Genomic DNA, 24022 nt, shown 5'->3' on the forward strand with positions numbered 1-24022 from the left:
CAGGGAGGGTTTATGGAGTCCAGGATGAGAATCTCTGCCCTAACGATGCGGGACTTTGTCCTTTCTACTTTGGAATTCCTTTTCATTTTGGAATGTACACCTTTCTGGTATACATGTTTTTGTTTTTTTAAAATGAATTCTCAATACTTCAAGTGCTCATCATCAAATTAAGGAGGGTAATATACAGCTACTATTACTTCTAAACACACCATTAAAGTCAGTGCTCAGTCTCACAGAGGCTAGTTTCATATTACCAGTGTGAAATAATATTTCAAAATAAAAAAACATAAATCTTAAAATAAGAAGTGAACAAGTATGCTACACAAAATTTACTACCTTTAAGGAAGATATTAAGTCAAGATTATACAGTTTCTAAACTTAATCAATTGTCAATATAGAATGAAGATGTAATAGTGATCTTCACCCTACATAGTCCTCCTTCATCCTATAAAAAAGCCAAAGAATAGTACATTTCTAAGACTCATCTTTGTTATTTTTAAAATGACACAATAAAGTACAGTATTTGATCACAGATATTAAAAATTAAGTATTAATGTATGATACATGTTTCTAAAAGGATTAAACAACCATCCAAAATCTTCTAGATCAATAATTTGTATCAAAGAGCTTACCATTTGGGGGGTCTCGTCTCTTCTCTGTTAGAAAATAAATTAAAATAGTATTATTAGACATACGCAATACAAAAATCAACATAAAAAATTAATTCACCTAAATTCTGTCTTATTCCTAAATCAATGTATAAGTGGCTAAGAAAGGTTTCTCTTAGGAACTGACATCTGAATAAAATAAGAGAGGGAACAACATATTTAAAGGCCCTAAGGAGGGAACAGCATGAAGGAACATCATGAAGCTTGGACTAGAGTGAGCCAACAGAACAGTAAAAGGAGACCCAGGGACTGGATCATATAGGGTCCCACAGGCCATGGTAAGGAATACAGATTGTATTCTATATATGATAGGAAGCTATCACAGGGTTTTCAGTAGGGCCAGTGACATAATCTAATCTATGTTTTTAAAAGTTAACTTTGGCTACTATGTGGAAAAGAGATCGTAGGGGGCACTAAGTGGCAGCAGGGAGACTAGTGAGGGAGTTATGGTAGTCCAGATGACAGATGATGGGGGTTTAGATGGGGGGGGGCAGCAAAGGTGATGAGAAATAGATCCGGGATATGTTTTTGAAGGCAGAGACAACAGACTCACTGATAGGATTTATGAGAGACCATGGTAAGCCAGAGCAGAGCCTTTTACCAAGTTGGGAAAGATGTGGAGAGGAGTAGGAACAGGTCTAACTGGGGTTAGGGAACATGGCTCAAATGTTCTGCTCAGACATGTTAAGTTTGAAGGTTATTCTGATGCCCAATTGAAGTAAACAAGTCTGAAGGTTGGGGGAAAGGTCAACAAATTTGGGGGGGGCATCAGCGTATGGAGAGTTTTCAAAGCTATGGGACTCATTGAAAGCGCAAGGGTAATGAGAGATCTGATCACTAAAGCAGACCAAAATGATAATAAAAAGCTATAGAAGATTAGGAAGGAGTAAATCGAGGAGAACTATCAATCCTTTGCACTCAGACTCTTACATACCAAGTTTGATATCATTTTGGCTTTAAGAAATTCAAAAGTGGTTGAAGAATTTTAAACAAATGTAATTTCCACAGATTTTCTAATATAAAATTGCCCAAAATTATAAGAGAAATACCCATAAATAAGGATATAATAATTAGTTTATAAACAGCCATAAACTAAAATTAATAGGATTTAACTGGGGGACAAGTTAAAAAATCCTGGCAATGGGAAACACAAATTTATTACTCCATCTGGTGGTCTGATGAAGTAACTTTCTGAAACATTGGACATAAGCAAGTCCTATCTATGTCAATGAATGTCAATCTCCCATTTCCCAGGTGATGTTATCTCTGCAACCAGAGAGGAAATACTTCTTAAACTGATAACACAGATATGGAAATATACTGAGATAAATATAAAGTTCAGAGGATAAGTTCTAAAAAGTAATTTACAAATAAGACACTAACCGGGCTTGAGAGCCATTCATATGAAAAAAGGGAGAGTTTGGTTGAACAAAGGAGAATGGGAGCTATTGGTGTGAGGTATTTGCTAGAAACACTTGCAGAACAGTGTTTAATCAAATCAAGAGGTATTTTAGTATCAACTAGTAAAACTACTTGTGGAGTACTGTGTTCAAATATGACCACAGTATTTGAAGCTGGATCATTTCTTCAAATCTGGACCATCTGAAGAAGACATAAAAATCTATAGTGGATTCAGAGCACAGTATTTCGGGATGATGCGTCTAGAAACTACATCATGTGAGGAGTAAGAAATTGAAACTGGTTAAACTAAAGAAGTAAAGGCATGAGAACATGATAGATGGCTTCCAGTATTAAATAGCTACTGGGAGGAAAAGAAAACAGACTAATTCTTTGTTGCTCCAAAAGTCAGACTCCATGCATCTAAGAAAGAGAAGGGAGGCTGGAGTTTGACTTAGCATGAAGCACTACCCAATGATCAATCAGCGGCCTCCCTGATCTTTCTGCTTCTGAAACACCATGCTTAAAAGTTTAGGAACTACATAAAACAAAATTCCTGTACCAGCTGAAAGACACCTTTAAGTGACCTTCCTATTTCAAAGTCAATTAGTCTATATTTTAAGAAATATTTTTTACTTGTTTTGATTTGGAAATGTCACATATTTTGACTATAAGGAGCCCCACAGAGCCCCTGGCCTAGGACCTGACTATGTCACTGAAGTAGAGCACTGAACCATAAATTATTCTATACCTTTAAATCCTTTCCTAGCATGGAATCAAGTAATTCATGTCCTTGGTCCCAAAAAGAAGTAACAAAAAATAGGTCCCTGATAATTCTATTTACTCATTACAGTTGAGGTATAATAAGGCAATTGTGAGGCAAAACTTAATTCATTTTATTTTCATTTTTTTATCTCACCTCCCTCTTGAAAACCCATTAAAATAACAATAAAGATGTACAAAATGGAATATATGATTTTACATTTCTCTTTTCTGGATCCAATGTCTTATTTTTTCAAGGCTTAGTTCCTTTTAGTGGTAAAGCACATCCTGGAATACAGTGATCTTCAAAACTGTGGTAACATGTACCCCCAGATGTACAGAAAAACTTTCCAAGGAGCGTACGGCATAGCTAGTTTGAAGGGGATCTATTTGGTGATCCCAACTCCCATATGTCCTTTCTCCTAAAACTGATCTTCTTAAGATGATGATTTTAGAGAGGTTCACCTTTCCTAATCACCCTTCTCCCACCTGATGACAGAAAGGCCTAGTACACTGTTGTCAAATATTTCTATATCAATAAATTTAAAATTCTATACTAGACTGCATCATTCTCTAATTATTTTATATGTATTACAGTCTCATGCATTAAAGTACATTCCTTATGGTTTTATAATAGACAACATTAGGGACAAAATAGAGACAAAACAATGTTAACAGATTTTGTTTTCAACTTCGCTTATTTGCTTCTAGGCTTGCCTAAAAAGTCTTTGTTCACAAAGTATTAAATATTCTAAGAATGTAAGTTAAGAACAATGCCATAAAAATGCAAGTTTAAGAGTCAGTATACATGGAACGTTATCAACAAAAAAGGTTATCAGAATGAGTTCTTCAGTAAATTTGAGAAAAATTAGTTCTTAATAAAAATATTTCTCTTAAGGATTAGTGCATTTTTTTTTTGTAAGGGGCCAGAGAATAAATATTTTAGGCTTTGTGTGCCATAGTCTTTGTTGTAACTACCCAACTGTTGTGGCACAAAAGCAGCCATTAGATGTATTATACAGACAAAATGGAAACCAATGAGCGTAGCTGTGTCTCGCTAATACTTTATTTATAAAAACAGGTGTGGGCCAGATCGGTCCCATGAGCCATAGTTTGCCAGCTCCTGTTTAAAAGAATTAAAAAAAAAAAAGTTTACCAGATTTCCTTTGTCGCCGGCCCAACAAGTCTGTAACTGCTTTTCGGAATTTTTTTGCTTCTTCTTCATTGGCAAAATTAAGAGCAACTTGACAAGTCTGAAATATTTTTATTAAAAAAGGTAAACAACAAAAAACATGAGTCTAGCTTTATTTAATAAAAAAGTTGATAACAAAGTACATTCCTAAAGAAGGAAAGCTCAGTTTACTAGCAGACAAGAGCTTAGTTTAGCTTAGTTTTAATTTTATCTGAATAACTTAAGAATACTGAAAGCATGGAGAAGGCAAAGTAAAAGACTACTATTAGAAAAGTTGCCTCTCATAGTAGACATTCAAATATTAAATGGAATACTCCATCTTCAACAACAACAAAAATAGCAAATTGAATTTGATCTTTCAATAGAACTCTACAAAATAATTTGGATTTTAGAAAAGGCAAACACTGGAAAAGTTGGTCAAATGCAGGTCAGCTCTATCTTCACTAGGTTGTTTTTATTTTACAGCTTAACTGTATGTATTATTTAAATTATAACCTTAATTCAGATAAATTATTAAAGATGTGGAAACACACTGACATCGATTATGGCATTTTATGCACGCTTTTATATATGTACATATATTTATATTTTATTAAGAAAAATGTGAGAAATAACAGCTAGAGAAGAAAATACTTTTCGAAAAGATATATCATCTAATCTAAACTATTTTTCTCATTATACAAAACTTAGGAAATACAAATATGAAAATAAAGAAAATTAAAATCGTCTATAACCTAGTTAGACAATCCCTGTGAGCATATAGTATGGAAATGCTTCTAACATCTTCCTCAAGTTTATGCAATAAATTTTTTAAATTCTATTCTCCCCTTATATGCATTTATTGTATTTCTGCACTCTTCTAGGCCATGAACTATTCTTTCACAAAATAATTTGAATGGCAATATAACATTCAATATTTAAAAGATACCATGGATTAGTGGGCAATTAAGACTTCATTTTTATACATAAGAAAACTAAATACCGGAAAGATTAAGCTATCTATCCAAAGACAAAGATGACAAAAAACCAAATTTCTTTTCTACATAGCAAATTATATTTACATTACTCTTTGGAATCTTTTTTTTTTTTTTGGCCCTTTAAAATCTTAGACATTTCTGGGGCACCTGGGTGGCTCAGTCGTTAAGCATCTGCCTTCGGCTCAGGTCATGATCCCACGGTCCTGGGATCAAGCCCCGATCAGTCTCCCTGCTCAGCAGGAAGCCTGCTTCTCCCTCTCCCACTCCCCCTGCTTGTGTTCCCTCTCTCGCTATCTCTCTCTCTCTCTCTCTCTGTCAAATAAATAAATAAATAAAATGTTAAAAAAATAATAAAAATTAAAAAAAAAATCTTAGACATTTCTTCCTATTTAGCTATACTATCTATGAAGAAGCTTTTAAAAGTAAAATAATTCTTTTTACTTTATACAATGTTTACAAGGAAAGCTCATAAATGCTTTCCACAGACAAATATAAAAACAATTACATTAAACAGGGCAATAAAAAAATATGACTTACATCTCCAGCAAAGGTATGAAAATATCCTCTAGGACTATTATATACAAAGTTATTGTATAGCTCTTGTTCCCACAATAGTTTCCCATCCTAGAAAAAAGTTAAAATAAGAGTTACCAAAAAGATAATCTCTAGGAATAAAACAAAATAGATGACTCATATTCAGGGAATTAGCTTTTGCATGCACAGAAAACACACGTGTATAAAACATAAATAACATAATTTAATCAGTAATTTCTTAACAAAAGAGTAAATTCTGGATGTTTCTTTCAAAAAACTACATAGCAAATGAGTTTAATTCAGTATGCTAAGACACAGTCTCATTAGCCTTGTATTCCCAAATATAGTTACTCAAATACAAAACTAGAACAATTACTAGATCACCAATGTTAGATAGAAGGACTAGAATACTGTGTACATGCACTGATTATCAATGCATAGTTCCATCAGCAATAGACTGTGTGCTATCAAATATTACAGAACAGTTCATGCTCTCTTCCTCAATTCTGTAGATTCTGGGAGGGTCAAATATACCTTCTCTGTACTGTTCATTAACAATTTTTGAATTCCTAACTTATACACAGTGACCCTCTAATTAAATACTGGTAAAAGCAGTTAGTGTTGATCATGTGCAGAAAAAGACTGATGATTAAAGTGCACTGAGGTTAGAGTATAGTTAAGAGAACCATGGATGACTGGATTGTCATATCTATGGCTGCAGTAGAAGAAATATAATTAACCTAATACCAAAGGTGGCTAACTGCAAGTATTCAGCATTGGTTATCTATAATTAGAAATAAGTGGTTAGAGAAATGTAAGTATTGTCCTATTCCGAAATCAAAGTTCTACCTAGACCATGATTTAAAGATATTCAGAAAACACTGTATGCACATATAATGCAATTTCTTTCTTCTCAGTGGAGTTATATGCACACTTGATTTCTAAACAGTGCTTCTCACTGGTGTTGAGAAATATGTCATAAAAACTAAACAGTTTCTTTCGAAACATGCATGTGTTCCCTATCCCCTAGAATCACTGCCATAGTGAGCGCCCACTACAGGAATATGCCATGTCTCTCAGCTGTCCCGGGGGATGGAGAAGTGGATGTTAAGAAGCACAGTTACAAAGTATAGTAACTTAAATCTTATTTAATCTCAGGGAAACACTTTGCATTAGAACCAGATGGTTCTCCCATTTTACAAATAAATAAGCCAAGGCCCAGAGAAGTAAAACAGTTTGACTACAATCTATCTATCCTTAAGCATCATCCAGGAGAGTTCAAAGTCAGTTTATTTTTGGTAATTATTCCATTATACTTATTGCCATATCATATAAATATTACAAAAGCCTACCTATAGAAAAGGTTTTGTTTTTTTAAAATTTATTTATTTGTTAGAGAAAGAGTGAGGCAGGCAGAGGGAGAAGCAGGCTCTCCGCTGAGCAGGGAGCCCAATGTGGGACTCGATCCCAGGACCCTGGGATCATGACCTGAGCTGAAGACAGACGCTTAACCGACTGAGCCACCTAGGCGTCCCCTATAGAAAAGGTTTTTAAAAGATAAATGGAGACTTCATCTCTGCACAAAGGTAATTACTTCTACGGTAACTGTAAGAGGGTGAATACCTGAGAATGGGCATTGAATCTAGGACAATATGGATTTGTGTTTGAATGTGAGAGGTACAAAGCTGCGAAAATCTGAACATACCTATGTTGAGACAACATAAGGAAAAATGGGTAGCAAACACATTATTATAGATACTGTATCATGCTTTAAACCTAGGCTGAAGTAACTAACAGTACATACTAAACTAAAATATACTTCTATAGTTTCCTGAAAGGACTATATATGCTACTCTGTAATGGACAAAATGGAATAAAAGAGTACCATTAGAAAAAGAGAAAATATAAGGAAAGCCCACGATGTAAAGGTATTAAAAACAAAAACAAAAAAATCCTTTAATATGTGGTGGCTGTGGAAAGATAAAATAGGGAACTATTCATGTTCTGGCTTACAACCTATTCCTGTTTGGTTGCAATGCCCATGCTTCATTATCTAAAACCAAGCTTCACTCTTCTAATATTAAGTATAATTTAACAATACATACAGGATGAACAAAAATTATATATATAACAATATATATAAATATATATAAAAATTATAACTGAGGTTAAAAAACCTATTCACCTACAGTTTAAAGTGGAAACAAAACAAAACTCACCTTAATATCAAATATTCTTAAAAAATAAGATCTCTGTGGATTGTCCTTAACAAGACAAGCGACACCGCTGCACTTCTTTGACCACATACAGTTACGATCTGCTGCATATAACTGTACCACTGCTGAAGACATAGTCTGGAAAATATAAAATTTATAGCCATTAGGTTCAAAATAACTTTCAGATGACCACAGCCCCTGCTGACATCTTCACTGCAACCTCATGAGAGACATCCAACCGGAACCACCCAGCTATGCTGCTCCTGATTTCCTGTCCCACAGAAACAAGGAGATAATAAACATTTATTGTCACTTTAAGCCATTACTTTTTGAAGTAATTTCTTATGCAGTAGTAAATAACACAATATCTACACTAAAAATAACTATGGAAAGCAAACATTTACTGATGCTTAGAATGTGTCAAAAATCGTGTTAAGCACTTTAAACTCAACTCCCTTTAAATTTATTACTATTATAATCTCATTTTATGCTTGCAAACCCAAGGTTAAAGGGATAAATAATTTGCCTCAAATCACACAGCAAAGTGGCAGAGTTCCAAAGAAGACAATGTGTGACTTCAGATCCTATATTCTTACTCCCTGTAATATACAGTAGTCCCCTTTTATCCATGGGACATACATTCCAAGACCCCCCAGTGGATGCCTGAAACTGCAGATAGTACAAATCCCATATATACTATGTTTTTTCCTACATATCTATGATGAAGTTTAATTTATAAATTAGGCATAGTAAGAGATTAAAAACAATAATGAAAAGTAAAATAGAACTATTACAACTATTGTAATAAAAGTTATGCAAATGTGGGATCTCTCTCAAAATATCTTATCATACTATACTCATCCTTCTTCTTGTGATGATGTGAGATGATAAAATGCCTATGTGAGCAGATGAAGTGAGGTGAATGGCGTAGGCATTATGATGTAGCGTTAGGCTACTACTGACCTTCTGACAATATGTCAGAAGGAGGATCATCTGCTTCCAAACTGTGGATAAGGGAGGACTACTATACCATTTTCCAATACAGTGAACATTTAAGTAATGAAGTAGTAGTGTTAGTAAAGGCTGATGTCCATATAGCAGTTAACTACTTTAGTACGGTACTAAATCAAACCTGAGGCAAGATTTGAAGGTACAAATTATAGTGCTGGGCACTCTGAACATATCATCATCCTGGAAGATAGATTCTAATATAACCTTATTATTTTTTTTAAAGATTTTATTTATTGGACAGAGAGACAGAGAGAGAGCACAAGCAGGGGGAGCAGCAGGCAGAGGGAGAGGGAGAAGCAGGCTCCCCACTGAGCAGGGAGCACAATGTGGGCTTGATCCCAGGACCCTGGGATCATGACCTGAGCCGAAGGCAGACACTGAGCCACCCAGTGCCCCTCTAATATCACCTTTTTTAAGGATGGCAAAACTAAGGGAAAAAAGACATTAAGTGACTTGCACTTGGCCATGCTTGAGAGCTATACATGAGAGCTATACTGAAGAGATGAAGAATTATTTGAGTTATTTTTTATTTTTTTTACTTAGATTGTAAGCATTTTATTTGAAGTGGTTGCCTTAGCCACTATTTTAAAAATAGGTTCCAAATATTACCATTTTCTATCTGACTTTTTCTGACATAATTCAAAACTATTATAAATCCCTGTATTAGATTACTTATACATCATTTCTACATCTTACTTTACATATTAGAAATCGATTTTATTTCTTTTTTTTTTTAATTTTTTTATTGTTATGTTAATCCCCATACATTACATCATTAGTTTTAGATATAGTGTTCCATGATTCATTGTTTGTGCATAACACCCAGTGCTCCATGCAGAACGTGCCCTCCTCAATACCCATCACCAGGCTAACCCATCCTCCCAACCCCCTCCCCTCTAGCCTCAGTTTGTTTTTCAGAGTCCATCGTCACTCATGGTTCTTCTCCCCCTCCGATTTCCCCCCTTCATTCTTCCCCTCCTGCTACATTCTTCTTCTTCTTTTTTTCTTTCTTAACATATATTGCATTATTTGTTTCAGAGGTACAGATCTGAGATTCAACAATCTTGCACAATTCACAGCGCTTACCAGAACACATACCCTCCCCAGTGTCCAACACCCAGTCACCCCATCCCTCCCACCCCACCCCCCACTCCAGCAACCCTCAGTTTGTTTCCTGAGATTAAGAATATTTGAGTTATTACTGTACTAATTTTCTCTAGGATATACCTAACTAGTACCCTTTTAGATGTGTAAGAGAAAAGCTAATTGTTACAAGCAAGGAACACAGCACATTAAGTTTTACCATGTTGCCACCTCCCTCAGGGCAGCATCATGAAATAATGGAAACTTTAGTTTAATTCTAAATTAAAGTTTTTTTTATATTATAATCCTGGACGTAACTATTCGATTTTAGTTTCTGTAAGAGTGATACACAGCACTTACAAATCCTTTGAAAATAATAATCATGTTTTCTGGTCTAAATCTAGTGATTTCACTCCAAAACTGGAAACCAAGGAAATAATTTAAAATACAACAAAAATTTATTATTTGTAATATAAATATGAAACAAAATATCTATATAAATACATTAGTTATGGTTTTTTTTAAATAAAAGGAATTTAAATAACCAGAAGTGACGAATGATTTAAGTAAGAACAGTACATTAAAAAAAAAAAAAAAAGAACAGTACATCAGTTCAGTGAATACTGGGCATTGTTAAAGAAAATAGACTACATTAAGATTTAGAGATAAAGCTGTTTTGGGTTACTTAACTATGGCTGGGGAATGCCTTCCTTTGATAAGAGGATTCCAAAGAGCTAATATACACACACACACACATACATATGCAGGTCTTTTATAGTAATAAAGTCAAAAATGTAAGATCAGTGTACTTTTGGGGACCAAAATATATAAAGACTTTCCTAAGTAACACTACTCCATGTTATGTTTTTAACTTTTGTAGACCAAACTCATCTTTGGATTTCAGAATCATGAATAGGACACAAAGCAGCACGAAAATTTCCACAAGAGCCATTGAAAAAATTATGAAGATAGCTTAGAAACATAAAAAAATGTATATACTAAGATACTGGGCTTAAAAAAAGGACACTGAAGAAAGTTGAGTATGCCTTTGACCTGCTCAAAACATACTTTGTTCTTCTGCAATTGTAATACATATCATCATCTACTTGGGCTCCCTGACCCCAAACTCCTAACACTAAAAACTTAAAAAAAAAAAAAGAAAAAAAAAGGATTTTGCATATATTATCCAAAGGTATTAAAGACCAGGCTGAAGGATTCAAAATCAGATGAGTAAATTCATTCTAAGTCAAATTCATACAAATTAGAGCTCTTTTAGTATGATGCTGTCAAATGCATTCACTTCTAAAAAGAAAAACAGCTAGGAAAATAGATACCAAGAAAAAAAACATCAAAAAATCCTTTTAGGGGCACCTGGGTGGCTCAGTCGGTTGGGCGTCCAACTCTTGATTTCAGCTCAGGTCATGATCTCAGGGATCATCTGATAGAGCCCCGAGTCTGCTCCCCACTCTGCAGGGAGTCTGCTGGTCTCCCTCTCCCCCTACCCCTCCCCTACCTCACGCGAGCACGTGCGCACACTCTCTCTCAAATAAATAAACCTTTAAAAAAAAAAAAAATCCTTTACTTTTTTTTTTTAACCAAAAAACAAGAAGTAACAGCTTGCGAAAGAAACAACGTATTATCAAATAGAGTCTGAAATTCCATCATGGAAATTCCCTTGCCAAATGACCAAATATTAACATGTACAACACTGAATGTATATGTGAACTTAAAAAAAAGTAACAAAAAACTAAAAATCCACATTTAAACATTTATATAAAATTCTTAAAACATCTGCTTAAGAAATAAAGACCTGTGAAACAGTTCAGTAACATTCCACATAAACGTGGTTGGTACTATAAACCTCATTCTAAAACAATTTATAAAATTTTAATACTGAAGAAACCACCTAATCATAAGCTATTTTCAGTAACTGGATTTTCAAAATTTTGCTACAATCGTATTATCAGTCTAAGTATGCCCCTTTCACTCCCTTTTATCTTAAACTAGCAAAGTCTGAAAATTATATAAATTTTATATAAATTAATCATTATATAAATGATTAATTCAGGAAAATTACAGTGAATGCAAGAATAGCTTACATGCATAAAATTTAATATATAAATGCTAGAAATATAAAAACAGTGACTATCCCTTAAGTTCTAGATTGACAGTGGCTTAATTAAGTTTTTAAAAACATTCCTTCCATTCCTTTAAAGTAATTACAGCTAATCAACTCCATTACTTCTTGTCTTTCATAACTGAGAAGGTATTATTAAAAAACAACGGAGGGACATGTGCTTAGGAAAGGAAATCTATTAGCCCAATAATGTTAGGGTTAAAATTTGTTAATTAAAGGAAAAAAGTACTATATCAACTTTTGTAGAAATAGAACCTGTCCTACCTTACGCATTCCTGATATTTCAATACTAAGTTATTGCCATAGCATATTCATCCTCAGAACTTTGTCAAGGGCGGAAATAAGATAAAGGATGAATTCTGGGATGTGAATCCTTCCCACTGTCCTTCAACGGGGCAATTTTACCTCTCAGGCTTACTCTGCACTGTTAGGAACGATTTCCCTGATTCCCTATGTTAAATGACTCTGCTTTTTTTTTTTTTTTTCGTATTTCTAGAGTACAGAATACCTTGTGTAAATCTTATTACATCACAGATCTTATTCTAAAATAGGATATTTTTTTCTATTGACTTATTACCCATTAAGTAGACTGCTTAATTCCCTTAAGCACCTAGTTTCTATACCAGAGTATAGAAAGTATAGTTTCTAGACTATACTTTCACTTCACCTATACTTTGCTCGAAGTAAGCAAACATTTGCTAAATTAAAAATTACATATTCTGATCTTGATAATAATACTATGATAATGCCCTTGATTTTAGGATCCAGATCTTGGGGATATCTGGGTGGCCCAGTTGAGCTGGTTGAGCATCCGACTCTTGGTTTCGGCTCAGGTCCTGATCTCAGGATTGTAATATGGAGCCTGGCAGAGCCTGGCATCAGGCTCTGTGCTCAGTGGGGAGTCTGCTAAAGTTTCTCTCTCCCTCTGCCCCTCCCCTCTGCTTGCTCACATACACTCTTTTTCTCTCAGATAAATAAATAAACTTTTAAAAGGATATGCATCTTGAAGTATTATAAAGGGTATCATATTGGCAACTTACTCTCAAGTGATTCTGAAAATAATAATATGTATGTGTATATACATAGAAGAAACCCTGGTAAAATGTTATAAATGCTTGACAAATCTGGATGAAAGATACGCAGGAATTCTTTGTACTATATTTGCAACTTTTCTGTAAGTATGAAATTATTTTGAAATTAAAAAAATTTTAAAGCCCAAATGATTCATAAAAGTGTAAGACTCTCAGCCTCCTTCCACAGCCATGACAGTCTTGGGAAGGTGGTTCTCCTCTCAGAGCCACTGCTACCTGTCCACATATAAAGCACCACCCACACTGACCCAAAACTAAGAAAACTACCACTTCCTCAAATTCCTTCTATACTGACACCAACTTTGTTAAAAGAAACTTCATCCTGAGTTAAGACTTAAATCACAAATATCCGTCACTTCTATAGTTTAAATTCTTTTCACATTATCAGAGCAACCATGTTATATCACAGGTCAGAATAAGAATTTTAGATGAGGAAAATAGATGTTTCTTTTATTACAGAATCAGCTATTAACAGGAAAAGACTGGAAGATACTAGGTCTTATAGATTCTTGCTTGACAACCAATCGCCTACAAGTACTAAGGGGACTTAACAGTGAATAATTGTCTACAACTATTATTATTTTAATAGTCCAATAAATAAACAATGTTGTTAGAGGAAATAATTTTTAAAGATATATATTCAATTAATATCCAAAATAAACTGAATGTGGAAAAAAAAATCACACGATTGAATAAGTAAGTCTTTTCTATGGTTGCAATGGCCTTGATTAATAGTCAAAACACTCCAGCTTTTATGTGTTGTGTGTACCCAAGTTCCTAAAAACTAATCCAGGAAAATCCACCCTAAGTTTTCTTACTATATAAAGCTATTTTAAATATGTTCCTAAATACTCTGATGATATATTCATGTGAAATGTCCCATTCGTATCATGAATATGAAATTTTAATATGAAGCATAAGAGGAATCACAAAAGTAAAGAAAAATAAAGAATTTGGTTGTACTTCAAATAAAAATTAAAAATTATTTCAACAAGGAATCTGGCTGAATTCTTATAATTACTTTAACTATGCAGTGATCTCAAGGAGCCATTTTCTAAATAATTAAAGTATAAAAACACCTCAGTTACATGGCCACCTAAAAAACCCAATACAGAAACCAGCAATTTAAAAAACAGAAGCAAGAGTCCTGATTGGTGAGTACCAGTGAAAATTATCCAGAAAAAGAAAACACAAATAATTTACTCTGGAAAGGAGAGATTTTATCACCTGGTAACTTCCACAGTGTGAACCAGAAAAAGAAAGAAAAAACAACAGAAAAAGGTAGAAATTAAAAAAAAAGAATACATCAAAGATAGAAGACTCCACAAGAAACAGTAATTTTTAAAAAAGCAAAGCTGGAGGACTAGAAGAGGAAGAGGACGAAAGCAGTAAGTAACAGAATCTCAACAGTGGAAAAAAAATGGAGCCACGTGAGAACAGCTGCTGTCTTGTGGATCAAGCAGAAATAGTCTTTTAGGCCTTAGGAGCTGTTTAAGAAAACAACCATGTTAGGTATACTCATTTACCAAATGTTTACTGAGTACCTATTGCATGCATGGAACTGTGATAAATGGGGGTGGGTGGGAATGAAAGTGAGGTCAAGTAAAAAAATTTATTACACAGGCATGGTCCTCATAAAACGGGTTCTAATGGGCACACAGACATTAATAAATATTACAAATGCTATGAAGGAAAAATTCAGTACGCAGGAAAAATGTAAAACCTACCCAGCATGGGAAGGCTTCCCAAAAGTAACAATTTACCTATAGGATGAAACTGAGTCAGGTGAGCAAAGGGGTGAAGGGAAGAGGAGTGGAAACAACATTCTATGCAGACATATCAACAAAGACCCTACCATGGGAAAATGCTAAGGGAGTTTGGGGAGCTGAGAAAGAGAACAGTGGCATGGAATGAAGCTACAGACTTCATATTAAAGTAACATAAAAAAATAGCTCACCTCTGTGGTTTAGAGAGATAAACAGCCATGTGTAGTTTGGAAAACCTTGTCTGGAGATGTGGTACAGTGGTTTATTATTCCTATAATAGCTTTTGATGCTCCTTAGTATACCAGTTCTGGTATACTCTCCTCCCCCACTGACCCTGGGTTTGTCCATATAACTTGCTTTGACCAACAGGATCTCTGCAGATGTAAGTAGAAGCTTGAAAAATACTTGTACAATGTGGCTTGCCTTCTTGGAACTGCTGCCCTAAAATCTTGGGGTGAAAGAGCACATGGAGAGCAAGGCCCCCATCATATTACTTGACTTTGCTGAGTCCAGTTCCAATTAGACCTGCCAGCTGAATGTCACTGCATGAGTGAGCACAGGTGACAAAGTAACCACTCCACCAATCCACAGAATCATAAAAAATGAACCGATACTGCTTTAAGTCCAACGTTTTTAGGTGGTTTGTTTGCAGCAATATGTAGGAGATTATTTTTTAATATAATAGATGGTGCTAGCTCCTTTCTCCCATTCATTTATATTGAACATGTGTTTAAAATTACCAGTGAAGTCACCAAAATTTTTTATCTACAAATCATAAAGTTCTAGAGCTCACTCTCACTATCAATGCATTTTCTTTTTTGGAATCATTTTTAAAATGCACTTTATATCCAAAAGGCTTACTAAAAAGTATGTACTGAACAAGAGACTAGGCTCACTCACTAAACCACTCATAGACACACATCAATCTCATATGGTGCCTGTGATTTAAACTGATACATCAAAAAATTATAAATTATGTGGCAAAGACCCTTAGCATTACCTACAATCAAAATTATAGATGCTAAAACCACAAATGGCAAGTTTTACTGTACTCTTAATTTTCTACTTGAAGGATAACCATATATAGATAAAGGTGAGAGTAATACTGATCTCATTACAGACTGGGTTATGTTTGCGAATAGGTGAGGACACTGTGTTAAAAGAGCAGCAAACAGGTGTTGGCTTGCTCTCCTCTGCCTCTCCCTTCCCTGCAGGATAAGCGGACCTGCTGAAAGGAGTTTTTCTTCCTTCCTCTTCTGTCTCCTCTTCCCTTTGTCTGCCTCTCTCTTACGAGGTCAGTAAAACCTATGGTAAAACCTGAAGTATGGGTTTCAATTTTCAGGGAATGAAGGTAGAGGTAGGAAGGAGGTTCCCTAGGATTACCACCTCAGCTGACCAAAGGTTAACATTTACCAGTTGAGACCCAAGCCCTGGTAATAATATGTGTATAAGTGTATAAAATATATTATAAAATTATAAAATATATAAAGTATATTATAAAGTATATTATGTTTCATAAAATATGCATTACATATTTATAAAATGGTACATATATTTTATGTGTATAAAACGTAAGTATATGTATTTATATTTATTATATATTTTTATTATAAAATATACCTATTTATTCATTATAAAAACATATTTTTTATTCTACCACTTTCCTGTGCAAATAACAGTTTGGGAAGAGAAGGTGGAAAGGCAGGTACTTTGGTCACTGACAGGATTTCAGTGTTCCTGAACCTAATACCACTTCACCATAAATTTATCCAGAGTATAATCCAATCCCCTCATTTTACAGAAGAGGTCAATTTATTTGCCAAAGGTCATCTTGGTCAGCTCTGGATGAACTTCACAATCAGATGCTCATTTTATATTTACCATACACTACTCACTGATTCATCTCAGTTCCTAATTTGTTATATTTTTGCCCTATCCCATCTAAATGATTCTCAAAGAACTATGTATCTTTAACATAATTTTATTCATCTACTAATCCCATTTGGTTTACCTTATTTTGGGGGTGTGGGGGGGGTTAGTGGTGGTGGAAAACAAAGGGTTGCTAGTGCATGAGAAGAAAGGATCTTTATGAAAAAAAAAAACTTCAAACAGATATAAGTTATACGTCCTGGGGTCATAGGTAGATTTACCATGAAGTCTATTAGTTTAAGCTTTACTTGGAAGCTTTAAGCTTTACCTTTACTTGGAAGAGCCCCTTACAAGGTTTGGCTCATTCTCCTTTGGGGATCACGTGAGGTAGCAGCAACCCCAGCCTCACACTTAGAGTCGGACTCTTCTCTAGCTATCCTTGAAGGTTATCCTGGTACTTCCATCAAGGCTGTACTATCTCAACATCTGCCCAGCCCCAGCAAATAACCTGTCCCCTCTTGGACCACAAAATGCATCCAGACCCAATCTTTAACCCCAAGGAAAAGGTCTGAATGACTGCTGTCTAGCTCCCTGCTGGGGGTGGCATACTAAGACCAAACTTCACAAAGTGGGGATGGGGATGGGGAAGTGGTTCAGCCAACTGAGATCAAAGGGATGGAGTTTTCCCCAGGTAAGAAGCACCCTCTAAACAAACTGAAGGAAATTAAAGATGTATTATTACCAGTAACTGGTTTCAGGAAATTTCTTTCAGCTTCACAACTATCAACATTTTGATCAAACATACTAGAGCAGGAGTCTTCTTCTGTAAAGTGCCAGACAGTTAATATTTTAGGCTTCGCTGACTATTTGCTCTCTTTTACCTCTGCTGCTACGTGTGTACAAGAGCAGCCATAGATAATTTGGAGATGCATATGTTCCAATAAAACTTTATTTACAAACACAAGAAGGCTGGATTTAGTATGCAGGCTATAGTTTGCCAAGCCATGTGTAAACGGAAAGGTTCTCTCTAAAAAAAATATAAAATTGTTGTCATGTAAAGAGGTGTTCAGTGAATATGTAGCTAAAGTAGATAGGAAAAAAGTATCAAGGTGTATCAGTCAATTAATAATAATAGAAATAAGTTATAATAATAAGTAATAAGCTATTATTCTGGATTTTGTGATGCTTATGGTATTTTTTTGTTGTGATCTTTTCTCATACTATATAACTATTCATTTTTATATTAATTTTGGATTCTTTTTTTGAAGAGAATCCCTCCAAATTGTCTATGTTTCTGGCCACAAAACCTGGATCAGCCTTACTTGGAGTAAGAAAATGATGCATCAGTTGCAGCAACAGAACTCTGTATCTAAAAAAAAAAAATGAATTATCTAAGTCAATATATTCCTTTTGCCTAACTAAACTTAATGTAGTAACTTTTTAACATACAATGACCTTGCCCACATAAGAAAACTGTGGCCAAGCAACTTCAAAAAACCACTCAATAAAAAAAGTGTGAAAAGCCAGTGAGTACATATGTGTGTATGTGGATGGGCTACAAGTCTTTTATAGTCAACCTTCTATCCAAAGTAAAAATCCTTCATATAACATTCTTAATAGATAATTAAATAACATTTGCTTGAATGCTTGCTGTAATGAAGAGTTCACAACTTGAGGGGAAAAACTCCTATTGTTGAGCAACTCAGAAAATTAATACTGAACCTAATCCTGTTTTCCTGGCAATTCCCACTCATAGGCATTTAATTTTTAATCATTCATTTAAATATCTGTTGAACATGTGCTATATGATAGGCACAGGGCTAGTTACTGTAGCTATGATGCTATAAAACTGGAAATGTACACTGTTCCCCACTAATTGCAGCATACTTATATCTGTGTAATGGTAATAACATTTTCACTTCCATGAAGATGTATGTGTTCCAACAACCCTACTTCTCAGGTCATCTCTTTTTCAGCAGGAATTTATTTTGATTATTCTTCATCTGACCTGATTTATGGATTCCTTATCAGTCTGGTAAAATGAAACAGATAATATTTACATGTGGTCTGAACAGTGCAGAACGTGAACAAAATGATGGAGGAAATAATTTGTTCCTAATTGCAAAAAGAAATGCATGTGTGGCCTTATTCTCCTCTATCACATGGTATACAGAAGACATGGGACCATCTTTTTCTAAATCATTATCCGCTCTCACCTCCTGATCTTCCATTTCAATTCTGTGCTCTCAAAAACAAAACACTCTCTCTCACCATCCTTTTCCCTGGCTAATTCTGCTCACCTTTCAAACCTCAGTTCAGATGTCATCTATCATATCCCTTCCCTGACTTCCTCAAAGTGTTACAACTTAACTAACTGTTAATACCTCACTATTTATTAGAATAACAACATAAGCTTGCCTAACAAGACACTTCAGTTAGCTTCAGTCATCAAAACTCGGAAGGAGGAAGCAGTTTTTCTTTTCACTGGGCCTTACCAAGAAGATTCTCTTCAAAAGTCAGTGGACTGGTTAGATAATTAGGTCCTCTCAAACTACACCAATGGTCAGGTTAAACATTTTTTAGTAGACAGGAAATGCTAAAGAATAAAATGTAATATAGAATTAAAAAGTCTATAAGCAAACATGCTGAGAAACTTAAAGTTCATTAAAAAAACACAAGGAGGGGCGCCTGGGTGGCTCAGTCGTTAAGCATCTGCCTTCAGCTCAGGTCATGATCCCACGGTCCTGGGATCGGGCTCCCTGCTCGGCGGGAAGCCTGCTTCTCCCTCTCCCACTCCCCCTGCTTGTGTTCCCTCTCTCCTGCCTCTCTCTCTCTCTCTCTCTAATAAATAAATAAAATCTTTAAAACAAACAAACAAACAAAAAACACAAGGAACACAGTCAATAATATTGTAATAACGTTGTATGGTGACAGATGGTAACGACACTTTTGGTGGTGAGCATATGTTGTACACCTAAAACTAATGTAAGATTGTATGTCAACTATACTTCAACAATAAATAATAAATACTTGGAATAGGAAAAATTATGATCTCTGATGTAGCTAGTGTAAGAGTTTCCCCACTAGCACACAGAGATACTAATAATAACAATTCTCTGAAAGGAAGCCCAGTTGAGTGCTGCCTGGACAGAAGATCTGCCATAAATCCTCTGCAATAGAGCCCACATACTCAGAAAATATAGGCAAGCATTACTTAAACAATCTTGCTTATGCAAAACAGTAGCAGATCTACAAGATACTGAGATAAAAGTATCTAATAACTAGCAGGGATGAGAAATATTACATAAACAAAGATAATAGAACATACAGTGTGAAAGAAGAGCTATAACTGACTAGCAATAACCCTAAAAAAGTTAAGTCTTAAGCATAGGCAAAATGAATAAATTCATAAGATGCAGCATGATATGACAATTTGTATCCTACAATAATGGTATACTTCCTTTGTAGCAAGGAAACAGAGCATAGTAAAATATATGGTACCCAGATTGTTCACACAGATGATCTAGTTTATCATATAGAAGTTAAAATAAGTTTAGTAATGTGTTTGGTCTATTTTACTAAAACTAAACTAAACTGCGTGAAAAGAGTAACATTTTAGAAAGCCTTCCATCAAAATCACTGGAATACTTCAAATCTTACATCTGTTAATTCAGATCTTCAAAACCTTAATATTATCCAAAATTATTCAGGCAACTGGAATTTTCTAGGTCATCAAGAAAAATAAACACTCAACTCATTAAATTCAGCTATACAATGAGATACTATACCGCTGCTAAAAAAAAAAAAAGAGAGAGAGAGAGAGAGAATGAAGAAGCCCTAAGTAATGATAAAAATTCTCAAGATACATTGTTATGTGAGAAGAAAGCAAGCTGTAAAATGAAAGGTATAGCATGTTAACATTTGTGCACAACAGCAGGAGCAAGAATCCGTATTTGCCTCAGTATGCATAAAACTGGAAAGGGACACAGTAGCTAGCTGTTTTACGTATGTACAGGGTGTTTTGTCAGGGAAGCAAGGACTAGGCAAATCCAAGATAGGATGGAAAAGAAACTTTTTACTTTCATACATTTTGATTTTAAACCACGTGACTCTTTTAGCTTTTCAAAAAAGTAAATATTGATTTGAAAATACACAAGACAAAGAAAAAGACCTATTCAAGTCCTATCATGTTATAAGTCTGGGGGAAAAAAGGTCTTTGTGAACTGTAACTCAGGAGGAATTTCTTTTTTTTTTTTTTAAAGGTTTTTTTTTTTTTTTTTTAAGATTTTATTTATTTATTTGAGAGAGAGAATGAGAGAGAGAGAGAGAGAGAGAGAGCACATGAGAGGGGGGAGGGGCAGAGGGAGAAGCAGACTCCCTGCTGAGCAGGGAGCCCGATGTGGGACTCGATCCCGGGACTCCAGGATCATGACCTGAGCTGAAGGCAGTCGCTCAACCAGCTGAGCCACCCAGGCGCCCACTCAGGAGGAATTTCTAGTAGCTTTTAAAAAGCTTTCCCCTTAAAAATTAAAAGTGAACACTGCTGAGGGGCGCCTGGGTGGCTCAGTCGTTGAACGTCTGCCTTCGTCTCAGGTCATGATCCCAGGGTCCTGGGATCGAGCCCCGCATCGGGCTCCCTGCTCGGCGGGAAGCCTGCTTCTCCCTTTGCCACTCCCCCTGCTTGTGTTCCCTCTCTCGCTGTGTCTCTGTCAAATAAATAAATAAAATCTTAAAAAATAAATAAATAAATAAAAGTGAACACTACTGAATATAACACTACACATAACATACTGTAGTAATCTGAAGGCATAAAGTAATAAAAAAGCAAACTCTGGCTACTATAAAGAGACAGCAAAGGCCAATGTCTATGCTTTCTTTCACAAACTTTCCCTCTGAGTCTTCTGAACTTTTAAACATGATTAATCAAGACAAGCAAGTTTAAATAAAATTCAATTGGCTTTGTCTTCCTATTTGTTATTCTATATGCAGCAACTCATAATTATCCAAGCTTTTATAGTCACAAGGATGTGTGTACATATTATATATACATACGTATATATGTGAGTACATATATTATATATACACACATTTCTTTTGTACACATTATATATTATATACATAAACACATTTAATTTGCTTGACTTTCGTATGTACAATCAAGGTGGGGGAAAGACATGCAAAGAGAAGGTTAATCTGAGAGTAAACTGATAGTTTAAATTCAACATACAACCTAACTAAGGACTTTAAATTCAACATTTGAATAGACTTTTTTTTTTTTTAAAGATTTTATTTATTTATTTGACAGAGAGAGACACAGCGAGAGAGGGAACAGAAGCAGGGGGAGTGGGAGAGGGAGAAGCAGGCTTCCCGCTGAACAGGGAGTCCGATGCAGGGCTCGATCCCAGGACCCTGGGATCATGAGCTGAGCCAAAGGCAGACGCTTAACAACTGAGCCACCCAGGCGCCCCTAAATTCAACATCTGAGACTCATACATTATGTGTAACAATTAGAAAAAAAAAAAGGGGAAAGGCAAGAATCTTTTTTTTTTTTAAGATTTTATTTACTTGAGAGAGAGAATGAGAGAAAGAGAGGGAGAGCACCTGAGAGGGGAGGGGGTCAGAGGGAGAAGCAGACTCCCCGCCTAGCAGGGAGCTCGATGCGGGACTCGATCCTGGGACTCCAGGATCATGACCTGAGCCGAAGGCAGTCGCTTACCCAACTGAACCACCCAGGCGTCCCAAGGCAAGAACCTTCCTAAAGGTTTTTAAGATTTATACTTTATGGTAACCAGACTTATTATGGTGATCCCTTTGCAACGTATATAAATATTGAATCACTATGCTGTACCCTGAAACTAATATGATACTATATTTCAATTGTTCTTCAATTAAAAAATTTATACTTTATTAACAATTTCAGACTCAAAATTATAATGTAAAACATTAATAATAATCTAGTCAATAATTTGAAAAATCATTTATTTAATAAACTAGGTTTTATATACTTTCTCAGAAAGCTCAATATTGCTACTTTCAAAAGGCATTTTTTATTCAAAATGCATGAACCAATATTTCTAACTGCAGTTACCATTATTGAAACTAAATGAACATGCCTACATAGATGTTTGACTGCAACTACCACAAAGGAGTAGGAAGCAGACTATATTAAAATAAAAGGAAGATCATGTTATTTTTTCTTTTAAAACATCTTTACTATTAATAAACCATAAACTTGGGGGGTAGGGGAAAATGTTAAGATTTTATACAATGTAATTCTACTCTCTAATATTACACTAAGTGCTGCTATAAAGGCAAAAACAACAAGCTAATGATTTTCTCTCTAAATGGAATAAGTGGCCTGGCTCCCATGTAAGTATTTAATAACTTGAATGTTTTATTTTTTAACGCTTAAACTATTTGGGAACTAATTAACTTTGAGCCAAACAGATTTTACAATGGTGTTGTTCTCTCCAGGTGAGTGCCTTATCTGGGTGGCTAGGCAGGAGGTGGAAGGGTGCAATATATTAGGTTCTAGGTTCCTCTCTGCTCTTCGGAGCTGCACTAATAAGGAGGTCAATAGCCACACAGTAGCTATTTAAAGTTGAAAATTCAGGTCCTTGGTCATACTAGCCACATTTCGAATGCTCAATAGCTATGAGTAACCACTTATTAAATGGTACAAAATATGTCCACCATTATAAAAAGTTTCATTGGACAGTACTGCTCTGGAAAATCCTAGGGAAGAGATTTTATATAAATACTTCCTTAGAATAAGACACGGAATTTATAAGGTCAAGGGTAGAAGAGAGTTGGGATCATTAAACAAAGAATATTCATAACAAAAAGAATAAAATCATATTCATGAAATGTCTGGCTAACTTAGAGACTAAGTTTGAATAATAGGTCATTAAATTCAATTTAACAGATATTTATGATATGCTGAAAATGGAAAAACAATTAAGGGCTGGTCTCTATCTGACTTAATAACCTAGTTAGGGAGATATGTTTAAAAAAATAACAAAGTATGCTACCAAATAAAAATGTACCACATGAAATGTACCCAAAAGCAGAAATAATGTGCTCTGGGAAGGCTGAGAAGCAAACCCTGAATTCTCACTGGGGACAAGGTGAGGGCAGAGAATCAGAGATGTCCTAGGGAAGAATAATGTGAGGACTAAAGCACTAACTCTGGGATAGATCCCACCACTTACTTGCTAAGTGATTTTAGGTGATTATGCACTTCTCTTCCCTATCCATTTCCTGATCTGCAAAATGGGGATAATATTACTAACCTCATTTTGTGTTATAGAGCAAATTA

General features: G+C 35.1%; 1 protein-coding gene across 1 annotated transcript in view; it reads right to left on the reverse strand.

Moving 5' to 3' along the window:
- Positions 1 to 12251, reverse strand: part of WASL (WASP like actin nucleation promoting factor) — a 35268-nt gene extending 23017 nt beyond the window's left edge. Inside the window, exons 1-5 of the mRNA XM_078059828.1 lie at positions 12243 to 12251; positions 7751 to 7885; positions 5535 to 5621; positions 3985 to 4081; positions 633 to 656 (exon numbers count right to left, since the gene is read on the reverse strand). Of these exons, the coding sequence (XP_077915954.1) occupies positions 633 to 656; positions 3985 to 4081; positions 5535 to 5621; positions 7751 to 7885; positions 12243 to 12251 (352 nt within the window). The remainder of the gene's footprint in view (positions 1 to 632; positions 657 to 3984; positions 4082 to 5534; positions 5622 to 7750; positions 7886 to 12242) is intronic.
- Positions 12252 to 24022: the final 11771 nt, after the last annotated feature.

This window comes from Halichoerus grypus, chromosome 12, assembly GCF_964656455.1.
Source record: "Halichoerus grypus chromosome 12, mHalGry1.hap1.1, whole genome shotgun sequence".
Classification (NCBI taxonomy): Eukaryota; Metazoa; Chordata; class Mammalia; order Carnivora; family Phocidae; genus Halichoerus; species Halichoerus grypus.